Source organism: Parus major, chromosome 4 (genome assembly GCF_001522545.3).
Source record: "Parus major isolate Abel chromosome 4, Parus_major1.1, whole genome shotgun sequence".
In the NCBI taxonomy this organism is placed as follows: domain Eukaryota; kingdom Metazoa; phylum Chordata; class Aves; order Passeriformes; family Paridae; genus Parus; species Parus major.
Window position 1 is genome coordinate 42,110,529 of NC_031771.1, and position 11,848 is coordinate 42,122,376.

The 11,848-nt window shown below is 41.5% G+C and overlaps 1 protein-coding gene across 1 annotated transcript in view; it reads left to right on the forward strand.

Annotated features, from left to right (window-relative positions):
* The window catches only part of KDR (kinase insert domain receptor), a 30,590-nt gene extending 19,186 nt beyond the window's left edge, over positions 1-11,404 (forward strand). Inside the window, exons 22-30 of the mRNA XM_015624064.3 lie at positions 1,415-1,515; positions 2,867-2,989; positions 3,125-3,236; positions 3,625-3,724; positions 3,842-3,947; positions 5,006-5,157; positions 8,422-8,518; positions 8,600-8,688; positions 9,541-11,404. Of these exons, the coding sequence (XP_015479550.1) occupies positions 1,415-1,515; positions 2,867-2,989; positions 3,125-3,236; positions 3,625-3,724; positions 3,842-3,947; positions 5,006-5,157; positions 8,422-8,518; positions 8,600-8,688; positions 9,541-9,745 (1,085 nt within the window). The 3' untranslated portion in view covers positions 9,746-11,404. The remainder of the gene's footprint in view (positions 1-1,414; positions 1,516-2,866; positions 2,990-3,124; positions 3,237-3,624; positions 3,725-3,841; positions 3,948-5,005; positions 5,158-8,421; positions 8,519-8,599; positions 8,689-9,540) is intronic.
* The last annotated feature ends 444 nt before the right edge of the window (positions 11,405-11,848 follow it).

Genomic DNA, 11,848 nt, shown 5'->3' on the forward strand with positions numbered 1-11,848 from the left:
GCATGTGTCATTGGTGGGGCTGATGAGGGACTCTGATTTCCAAAGCTTCCTCAAACTTGTGTGCGGGATATTCTCTGGATGATCAAAGTTCCTGAGCTATGAATTATTTAGATCAGCATTCCAAACTCCTCAGCCCAATCCCAGATAATGTCCTGTATGAAAAGGGTCTGTTTTTAGTGTGAAGCTTTTTGGAGGTATGTCTATTTAATGCCCCAATATTTTCAGGGAAAACTGCAGAGTACAAACTCCAAAGGCAGTGCAGAGAGGGATGCACCAGCATGCTAACTGAATTTCCTTAATGTTTACCCAGAAGTTAAATACTTTGAAATGCTGTTTGATTCACTGCTTATTAGCAGAAAGCTTGCTTTGCCTTCCCTCTGCCCAGGTGGTCTGTCAGGAGCAGGCTGCCTGACTTATCCACTCATTGAAAGCCTCCCCAGGATGCACATATCCTCTGCAGTGGTTTCATTGTTGCATTTGCCATGTTCTCCTTTGGCAGATGCAGTACAAAATGCTCAGTGCTGCCATTTCAGAGGCTGCTGATTTCACCTGGGGGTGGGATCAGACTAGCTGGGAGGAAAGCCATAGCTCTACTGCCTGTACCTCTACTGCTACTAAAAATAATTTAGTGCAAAGAAAGCATCAGTATGTGAACAGGGAGAATGATCTTGCAGTTTGAATGCAATCTAATAGGTAATGTCATGCATGTACTTTGTCCATTTCCAGTACTCCCTGGTGCAGATATTGACCCTCTGAACTGGGATGTTACAAGAATTATGTAGACCTCAAGCAGCCCTTAGGGGTGAAGGTTTTAGCCACCAGTGTTGTAGTTCTTGGTGGATGTCTACTTAAAATCAAAAGCTGAACAAAGTCACAGAGTTGTTTATTTCAGCAGGAACGAAATGCCTAGGTATCTTTGTATATATAGATATGTATATATATATATATGTAGGTCACTAGATGATGATATTAGGGTTCTTCTACATTAACCTAGCAGGGCTTTTTGCAAAAAAAAAAAAATCTTTCTCCCTAATGCATATCCTTTCCTCAGAAAGACTAGGTGGGGACTCCCTGTCCTTGGTTTCTAAATTAATCTGATTTAGAAAGCTTTACTCTCCTAGGAACTTGTGAGCTGAGTTTCAGTTGTTTTTCTTTTGGGATTGTTTCACAAATCTTTCCTCTGGAAATAAGCAAGGAGGCAAAGGGTATAACCCATCTCCTCAAAGTTTATTTTGCAAAAGACTAGTTTGCTGTAAAGTGAGTTCTTAGTGATAATTATATGGCTAAAAAAAGTGCTTGATTTGCTCTTCCAGTCCAGTACAGCATAAGGTTCGGATGGACTTTTGGCTAAAAAGCAGTTTTTGGTGAAATCAGTGACAAAGGGCATGTTTGACTGTCATCTGATTCTTTGCAGCTGGTCATGAAGACCTTTGCAAGAACCCTTTGACCATGGAGGACCTCATCTGTTATAGCTTCCAGGTGGCGAGGGGAATGGAGTTCTTGGCTTCACGCAAAGTAAGGAACTTCTCAGGAAGAGTGGCATGTTATTTATTTGACTGCAGGAAGTAATGCTGTAGGTCTGTAGAAGGAAACAGCATGTGCATCTTTGGACTGGCAGTCATCCGCAACATTTTCTCTTTGCTCTAAGACATACCCAAATCATTAATACTACAGAGTGAAACAGCCCATGCATTTATTGACACAAATGTCAGTGATCTGTGTAAGCTTTATGGGCCACCAGTCCATAGAACAATGGTTAAGTGGTTGGAGGAAGGGAGCTGACTTATGAGGACTATTAAAGGCATTAGGGACAAATCCCTGGTAACAGGAGCCTAAACGGGAGTAAAGGATTTTGCTCTGAGGAGGTTACTTGTACCTTTGTGCATAGGGATTGGAAGGACGGTGTGAGGAGAGACAATACTCAGCTATGAAATTTCATGGATGACTACTTGGAGAATCTCTTGCTGAGGACACCCTGGCAGTCAACAGCACCTCACCTGCATTGTGGCCTTTTAGAAATATTTTTCTGTGGTTTGAGTCTAAATATGTAGAGCACATGTTTCAAAAGACGACAATTCCAGCAAGAGTGAGGGAATTGCCTGCAGCTGTATAGAAACAAAAAATACTTAGAAATGGGAAAAGAAAGTAGAAGCAGGAAATAAAACACTGCTTTAGAGTGCAGGCTAGGTGTTCAAGAGCAGAATTCAGAGTCTTTCTCTACAAACCTACTTTTGTCTGCCTTTCATATACATCCCGATTGACATGCAAATGTAGTAATACCTGTTTACAGAATCTGCAGTTTCAGTCCATAGTAGAAGCAAATCTCTAGCCACTTTCAGAGGCTGGTTTTTTTACTTCAGGCTATTGAGGCTTGGGTTTTGAAGTGTTTGGGCTGTTAAGTAAGCTGTTGCTCTGCATAGGTAGAGACATGGACTTCTTTCTCTGTAGTAAAGATTAGTTTATGTTGAATCAAGTCAGCATTTTAGTGTGGTGTTTTTCAGAGAAGTAGTGGAGTACACAGATTTGGGTGAACTGAAGTAAATCTAAAGGTAATCAGATCTGAACCTGTTTTGTGTCAGCTTCTTAGGATAATTAATTAGCTAACTTCAAAGGCCCTCTCTGCACAGTGGATAAACAGATGTATGTTTGGACTTGGGAACACAAGTCTCCCTGAGCCAAATCAGTTGTGACCATCAAAAAAGCACTCAAAATCAGCAACTGTTGATGCTGAGGTTTCTTTTTCTTAAAAGGTTTTAAGAATTATCTGGCCTTTGAGGGCAGGAGCGCACATATGTGAAAGAGATCAGCCCTGTGGACAGAGCTGTGATGACAGGCAGTGTATGAAGTTGTTTACTTCTCTTTGCAGTGCATCCACAGAGACCTGGCTGCTCGAAATATCCTCTTGTCAGACAATAACGTGGTCAAAATCTGTGATTTTGGCTTGGCTCGAGACATCTACAAAGACCCAGATTACGTCAGGAAAGGAGATGTAAGTTTCAGATTATCTGTTTGATAGAGAACTAATATGAAATAGGGACTTATTTTTCCTTTTTTCCTAATGAGATTTTTGGAAACTATGTTTTGCTAAACTGTGATACCATTTTGTTTATGAAAATGCTTTTAGGCCAGACTACCCCTCAAATGGATGGCACCAGAAACCATTTTTGATAGAGTATATACCATTCAGAGTGATGTATGGTCCTTTGGAGTTCTGCTGTGGGAAATATTTTCATTAGGTGAGTCACTTCAATTTTACTGAGCCATCTCTAAACAAAAGAGTCTGAAGGAAACAGCCATAGTGTTCTTGGATCCTCTGTAGCATTTTCTTTTTATTTCTTGAACAGTTCCTGTATATTTTCTCCATAGAAGTAAAATACTCAAATTTTCTTTAAAATGCAAATGTAGGAACATAGGCTTGAAATGCTTCTTCATACAATTTCAGTAAGTGATGATGTGCCTCATTTACTCAGTCAGTTGCTGTTTCCATCATAAATATAAATTGTTTACACATCCAAATATACCAAATTGTCTTATTAACACAAATCATAGCAAGTTATTTACTTGAAAATTAATCCCAAAATGTAAGAGTCTAATGCATTAAAATTACTGCTGCTTTCATTTTAGGCGCATCACCGTACCCTGGAGTGAAAATTGATGAGGAGTTTTGCAGAAGGCTGAAAGAAGGAACGAGAATGAGAGCACCAGACTACACAACACCAGAAATGTGAGAAACTGTTCTTCCATCTGCCCACATTTACCCCACACTACTAGAAGGTGCAGAAGCAAGCTATTTTTTTCAGTTTTCTTTGTGCTGGTATTTTAATCGGTTCTGTCATTCCAGGTACCAAACAATGTTGGATTGCTGGCATGGAGATCCTAAGCAGAGACCAACTTTTTCAGAGCTGGTGGAGCACCTGGGGAATTTACTGCAAGCCAACGTCCGTCAGGTACATGAACTGTATTCTCTGGTTGCTAAAATCACTGGCTGAACCTGTCCCGTCCTGCCAGCATTCCATAGTTGGGTACTGTCTGCTGGAGCTGTCAGCGAGCCTGGACTACTTCTACTGCTCCCATTACTGACCAGCAGTTGGGTCTCTGACCAGCAGAGAGTGACCTATGGTGTAAAGATCCCAGAGGTTGTGTTGTGATAACCAAAAGCCATTCTGCCCTGCCAGCAAAGCTTCCCATGACACTCCTGCTGTCTTTGCTGGGGAGCTGTTGGCATGGGCTCAGTTCCCTGCTCTCCTGCTGATTTTCTGCACGCTGCAGATGCATTCCAGCAGGTAGCTGCTGTTGATCTTACTGTGCCAAAGATGGCTATCTTAGTGTATGTGAGGGTGTGGGCTGCAATGCTTTTAGTGGCTATCCTGGAAAACAAGGATACAAGAACTTTATTGCCTGTGAGCAGCTCCACACAAATTAATGTATTAAGGCATGACCTGTGTGCAGGCATTGCAGTAAGAGAGAGACCAGGTAGGGACATGGGCCTCCCTTCCAAGCTCTCCATCTTGTGGCTTTCTCTTCAGTTACTACGGCAGTGGACAAGGCCAGGGCCATAGATGTGAGCCCACCGAATGAAGGAGGATGGATTTGGCTGTGTGCTCTCTATTAGACAGACTCTCCCTTTCTAACTTCTCAGTGATGATGGGAATTACACTGCCCTTCTGAACTCTCAGGTTCATTTTCTTTGTGGCATTGGGATTCAAATGTTACTAAAATCTATTTTTCCAAAGACATCAATAAAAAGTCCTTTTTGCACATTATGTTACAGCGTATCATATAAAAATCTATTTTTTAAAAAATTGAAAACTACTTGGAAGTGGTTTTTATTTATCTTCCTTCTTTTAATGTAGCTGCTCCCGCAAAGGTGGTATACTCTCCATAGTTTAATAGAGCACCCACACTGTTGGGCTGATGCATTCTCCATGTATGTGCATGTATCTGTTTATGTCTGTGTGTCTCTGTAGCCTATTTAATTTCTGTGTTTTTTCACTGCATTCTACAGGATGGTAAAGACTACGTTGTCCTTCCTTTGTCAGTATCACTGAATATGGAAGAGGATTCGGGTCTCTCTCTCCCAACTTCACCTGCTTCCTGTAGGGAGGAAGAGGAAGTCTGTGATCCTAAATTCCATTATGACAACACAGCAGGAATTAGGTATTTTATATGGTGGACATCCTACTGGGGCCTCTGGGAAGGTTTTGTTCATGCTGGGGGAAGGGAAAATGAAAGGAAGAGACTTCAGCTGCCTGGTCCATATTTAACCTTCTCCATAGGGATAAGAAGAAATTTATAAATCTTTTGTAGGCAAAAGCTAGTTTCTTACCTTCCCAGCTAGTGACTTTTAAATTAATTTTTAATGTTGCTACCCTTTCAAGACTTGGTATTCTCATTCAAAAACAAACAAAAAAAGCAAAACCCATGAAAATTACCATTATTTGTTTTTAAGGACCAGAACCCATAGAAGGCTTTACTTGTCCAATTCGGTTGTGTTTGCTGTGTTCTTGTGTTGCAGCTGCCAAGAATATTAATGATGATAGATCTATTTTTAATAACTTCTCTGGAATTTCTCCTCCTAAAGTGAAACACTGGAAAATATCTCATGAATTGATAGCCAAGAGGAAGATGAAGTAAATAGCATTGTCACCATTTTTTGTCCACTGCTTGCTTCTGGTGGGCTCCTAGGGCATCCACAATGGTAGATGATATTGGGTATCGTGGCAGAGGTGACCTTTCAGCAAGGAGTCTGTACTAATGCACTTCAGGGGCTTATGTTGGACTCTTTGGGGACCTCTGGCATGGGATGTAAGGGAGAAAGGCATGTAAGGCATCCAGTGCAGCCACTGAGATGCTGGGACCCCTGGATTGTTCAATGCAGTCTCAGACAAAGGAGGGTAGAAAGAGATGGATGTGACCATCAGGGTGGACACGGACTCTATTGGCAGGTTTCATGTGGCTTCCATGAAACAGAGCCCTCTGCCTCACTGATCACTGCTTGTACCACAGCTTGTATCACAACCACAACAGATGGGGATTTGGGGTAGAGCAGGATTTTTATGCGGTCCTAGAAAGGACTACATAGGCACAGTGACTCTCACACTTCAGTTGAACTTAAGAGTGTAGCTCAACTCTCAACCCCATGTTTTAGTAGCGGGGTAGTTAAAACTATACACATTTAAAAGACAAAATAGCATGATTTAACACTTATTTTCTACTTTTAATACTTCCTTGATGGCTTTTCTTGGTTCCCATTTCCTGTTATGAACAGAAGTAAAAGCCCTCTGTTGACATTTTAAGGAGACTTTGAATATCTTTTCTCCTATCTTAACCTTGTGACAGGATTGTGAAAGCACTTGTGGCAATGATGCTAGGAGAGGCAAAGTGAGGAGGTTAAGTCATGCTTAGGGGCTTTATTCTTAAGTTCTGGTAGCAGAAAATTATTTTGTAGGCGTGGGTCTTGCTATACAGGTAGTATAGAAAAGATTAATCTGTTTAGAAATGTCTTTTTCAATCTTCACAAAAGTACTGACTATGAAAAAATATAATCACTAAATCAAAGCTGGAGGAGGATAACAAACGGGGAAAACATGGAGAATAATAAAGATTAGTTAGATTGCTGATTAAATTAAAATCAGCAGGATCTCCTAACGTCTGCTATATTTGCTTTAGGAAATAGATACACAATTTCTGAACTTTGATAGATTGTCATTGAAAACAGTCAGGTGAGGTATGAAGAGTTAGTGTGAAGTGTAAAGATGAAGCCTGCTCTTAGAAAGAACAGAAAAAATGTAATTCTGCAATCAGTTTAATTTTCATTTTAGCAACAGTCCTGGAATAAACATTCAGATAAACAATGTTAAATGCCTACAGGAAGACAAATTAACTACAAATGACAAGCATGGATTTGTCACGAACAAATCAAGTCAAAATAATCTAAGTTTCATTTTTAGGGAGAATAATTGACCTGGATGATAGCAGAGGAGATGCATTTTAATGCATCTGCAACAAAGATGAGCAGGATATTATTAGAGATAAGCAGGATTCTTATAGGCTGGCTCTTGTCTGGGCTCAGCAGAGACAGGTCTCCCATACTTGGGAGGTCATTGAGGTAAAGAAGCTGGGCTTCTCAGTCCTCACCACCCTGGAAAACTGTAGTCTTGGCCATGCAGTTCTGTGCCTGTGTAGACATTTAATGCAGGCACACAGGAAGCTCCCAAACTTAGAAGGCAAGTTGTGGAATGAACTTTGAGTTGTACAAGATCAGGTTGTCCAGGAGGGTGCATGGACTAGATTGTCCATTTGATGGTTTTGGACCTGGAAGTGTTGGATGGAAAATAAATTAGATACCGCTGCAGAGGAGCAGAAGACATGGCCAGTGCATAAAGCTTGAAAGAACTGGTTTTGTTAAGTTTAGGAAGAGAAAATGGAGAGGGAACATAGTAACAGTTTTCAGTATAGGAGAATTTGCTCCAAAAAGGGTGTTAAATAATTAGTCTGTGTCCCAAGCATTAAGACAAATTTTATTTGAGCAAATACTTGGGTTTAATATATGAAAAACTTTCTAAAGTCTGATTGAGCACCTGAGCAGGCTTCTTAAGGAACTTGTAAAATCCCCACCAGTTTAAATAAAAGTCTATTAGAGATAAGGAGGATTCAGCATAGTTAGACTCAAAGCTGGGAAAAGAGGTGAGTGATGCTCTTAATGGTCTCCAGCTTTGCACTTCAAGTGAATGCAGGTTACTCTACTAACTCCATGGCTTTTCCTTCATTAGCTGTTAAGAGCATAAATTTGCCCTGTTTAATGGGTACACCATCCATTTCATTCCATATTCACTTAGGCAGAGAGCTGAGGATGCCGCTTTGTTTGCTGTTTTAGTATCTCCATCAAAGTCAATTTTATTTTTTTCTCCAATATTTTTTATGGATGTCATCCTGAACCAGAGGGCTTCTTTTGGAGAAGAGCCTTCAAGAGAGATTTAGCACTCCCTGTCCTGATCCCTTAAGGGCAGCAGTGTGCTGAATCTGCTGTTGTTGTCCTAGGTCCAGCCAGGGGTCTCAGAAGTGCAGTCCAAAGGAAGAAACACACGTCTGTGCTCCAGGCTTCTCTGTTTATTATAGTTCTAAGCAAAGCTTGCAGGAAGTGAAGCCCTCCAGTGTAACTGAGGAAAGAAGCTGTTTTCTCAAAGCCATTTCTTAGAATTTGCTCTGAGATCAATATTGTCAGGAGCAAAAGGTCAGAAAAATGCCACTTTCTAGGCTGCTCATCCCTTTCAATAAATAGATATTTTGGAGTTTGCATAATATGTTTTGACAAAAACGATTTAACTTCTCTGAAGAGAGATAAAAGGATTCTGATATCATTGTGCTGTTTGCAGCCAAGTTGTGGATAGTGGACACAAAATTTTTTTGTTTTCTTTGCAGTCAGTACCGACAAGGTAGCAAGAGAAAAAGCCGCCCTGCAAGCGTGAAAACATTTGAAGATGTCCCATTGGTTACCACTGTAAAAGTTGTTCAGGAGGTGGGCTTGTCTATTTATACATACTTTCCTTCTGTTGATACTTTTTTGTGTGTTTTTAATCTTTTTCCAACACCTTTGCAGGAAAACCAGACAGATAGTGGGATGGTTCTTGCATCTGAAGAGCTGAAGGCATTGGAAGAAAGTGAAAAACAAGTGAAAATACCCTTTAGGTAAGGCACAGGCTGCACATAGAATTGAATATGACCTTTTATTGCAATATGTCAGAAGACTGATTGGTTTGTAAAATTGTTTGGAAGACAAAATCTTTCTTAAAGCATTTTCAAAAACAGAGAGCAAAATTATGCCTGGTGTGCCTGGTCATATGCATTTGTTGTTAGAAGATAGGAGGCAATGCAGCTTTTGGAAGCCTCAGTCAGTGCCCAGAAAGGACTTGTATTTATCAGCTGCAATGGCATCAACCACCTCTCGAAGGTACTGAGCTGGTGCACACAATTGAGCACATGAGGACCTGTCTGGACCGATGAGCAGTTCTCGGTTTTTCACTTGCTTTTTCTTTTTGGTTTCTTTTTTTTTATAGCTGACACTCAAGTTTTCAGGATGTACCTGGGTGTATTTTCAGAGCATTGTACAGGGGTTTCATTGTGCAGTTCACAGGAAGCACAGTGGCATTCATGGAGCTGAAACCTCACATATGCTCTCTGAGAGCTTCTCAGGAATTATTTTTTTCCAGGACAGCTTCAGTGCAGATGAAGGCATACTGCAGTTACAGCTGCACGACAGCTGAAGTAAAGCCTCTAAAAGCATTCTCTCCATTTCATCTGCGGTCACAATCTAACTCCTTGTATCATTATAAAACGCAACATCTTTTTCATGCATTAGTGAAGTTAGGGCATATGAAAAGGTCTCTCCTTACAATCAAATGTGTGTTTAAAAGGGCTTGAAGCCAAGTTTAAGTAAGCTTTTTAGTTTGGTTGTTGCTGTGATGGAAAGAGTCACCCACCTGCCCTCCAGAAGACAGTCCCCACAGCCCTCTCAGCCCTGTTTCTGAATGTTTTTTGCAGCACACTGGTGCCCAGCAAGAGTAACGAATCCGTCATGTCCGAAGCCTCCAACCAGACGAGTGGGTACCAGTCGGGATACCACTCGGATGACATGGACACCACCGTCTACTCCAGCGAGGAGACTGAACTCTTGTGTGCCCAGGAGGCTTCGCCCCCGCTCTGCCGCGCTCATGGGCTCCCCTACGAGAGCCCCGCGCCGCTCTAGGGTGGAGCTGGCAGCTCCAGCTCCCCCTGGGATGTGCCTTCATTGCCTGGGCTGTGGTATTCAGGTCTGATGTATTGAAAGATGGCGTCCATGGGACTAAGGAAAGACATTATTTTTCCTGAAGATGATGCGGAAGCATCTGGCAGCAAAACTGCGCCGTGCCAGGCTGGGCTCCTTTCCTCAAGAGATGCTGGTGGCTGAGGGTGCAAAGCCCTGGCTGTGGTGTGTGGGCTGTGCCAGCCCCATGGCAGAGGCTGAGCCTGGTGATGTCGAGCATCTGCCTGATGCAGGCAGCATCATGGCATTCGACTTAACTGTTTCTACTTGTACGAAATAATGGCACATCCCTGCTTTTTGTGGTTTGTTTTTTTTTTTGTTTGTTTTTCCCTTGTGGCTGGACTCCAGGAAGGAAACAGCACAGCACTGGCTTCTTGTTTCTCAGAGTTATTCCTTGCTTGTACCTTCACAAACAAAAAAAGGAACCTCCAGCTCAAGGCTCTGGCACTTTAATGGCCTGAGACTAAACATAGGCTGGGCTAAATATAGGTGGGGGTGATGGTCTCTGTCCTTGGAAGAGGAAAAAGGCTGCTGTACAAATCCTGTGAGCTGCATTTTCTCAGTGAAGTTGGTTAGCAGGGAGAAGGCAGAGCATTGAGCCAAGTGATGGGACTCAAATAGCAGAGCCATGCCTGACCTCTGAGGATGGCTCTGCTCCCCTTTCATCCCCAGTCATGCCTCACTCATGCCAGATGCCTACCTGCCTCTGAGCTGCCTGAAACTGCTGCAGAAAATACTCCCTTCCCCCCAGATCACCACTTGGGCAGCCTCCAACAGGTAGAAAAGGCAGTGTCATTTACCCAACGGCCACAGGAAGCACTGTGGTTCTGCTGGGGCATCCTTAGGGCACCCTACCTTCTCATCTCATTCCCCCTCCCTCAGATTTAGATCTGACTCTTTGAAAACTCAAGGTCTGTTTGCAGTGGCAGAGATCTCAGTTTATGTAGCCTTGGGAATCTGTGACTGGTTTTGTGGCAGCTCTGATCTTCTCTGAGTGATGAAATTGTGCCTAATTGTTGGACAACTTCTTACCTGTGCTCTTGTAGTCCCAGAACTCTAGTGATAGACACAATGAGGACTACAGGATTTTAAAAAGTAAAGCTATTTCTACCGAGTTCTTTTTGTATTTTTATAAGTTTTTTTTTGTTTGTACTTACTATAATGTCAAATGCTGGGAACCATGAATATAAGGCATATACAGTATTTATAGCCTCTTTATGTAGAAATAAATGTAATATATTAAAATATAAATATATATTATATAACAGATATTGTACTATTCACATTTCGTATCAGTGTTCTGCAACATTGCAAGAGTCACAAAATTTTTTAATAGCTAGAATTTTTCACTTTATTAAAAGGGACTGGGAATTTAGAGCTGGGGGCTACAAGTAGGTTTGTTTTCTTTTGTTATAACTTTTCTATTGACAGGTAAGATTTTAAAATACTACTTGTTTCAAGTCTACAAACGTATTGTAGCATGTGTAGTGAAGAAACTTCAGTGATTGTTAGCAGTTGGCAATAAATACTTTTAGAGAAATGGCCAGAGGAAGAGACTGCTTGTACAAGCTGAATCTCCTCTGAAAGAGTTTATTATGTTAATTGGGGGATGGTTGATCTAATTGTATTGTGGCTTTTGCCTGGGGAGTGGCATTTTACTTAAAGCCTTATTCTCTTTTCCCACTTTTGTTTCTCCTAGCTCACTTCCCACAGACTAAATGTTTTCCCTGCTCTTGTGCAGTGAAGTCTTCCTTTATTTTAAATCTATGCTTAAAGCTCCTAACTTTTCATTCTGTTGTCCAATTTTTGTCTTTCTCTTCTGCACTGTGTAGGCCTTTGTTTTCAGGGAAAAGCTGTCCACTGCTAGGGGCATAACAGCTTATGCCAAAACACAGTGCAAGGGAAGTTAAGCTGCAAACTGCAAACTTTAATACAGCTTCTCTTTATTGCAGTTTGAAATGAGACAGGCTAGTATAGTAGCATAGTGAGAACATTTGTCTGAGCAGTGAGAGATGTCACTGCTAAATTCTTCTCAGGTTGAACATG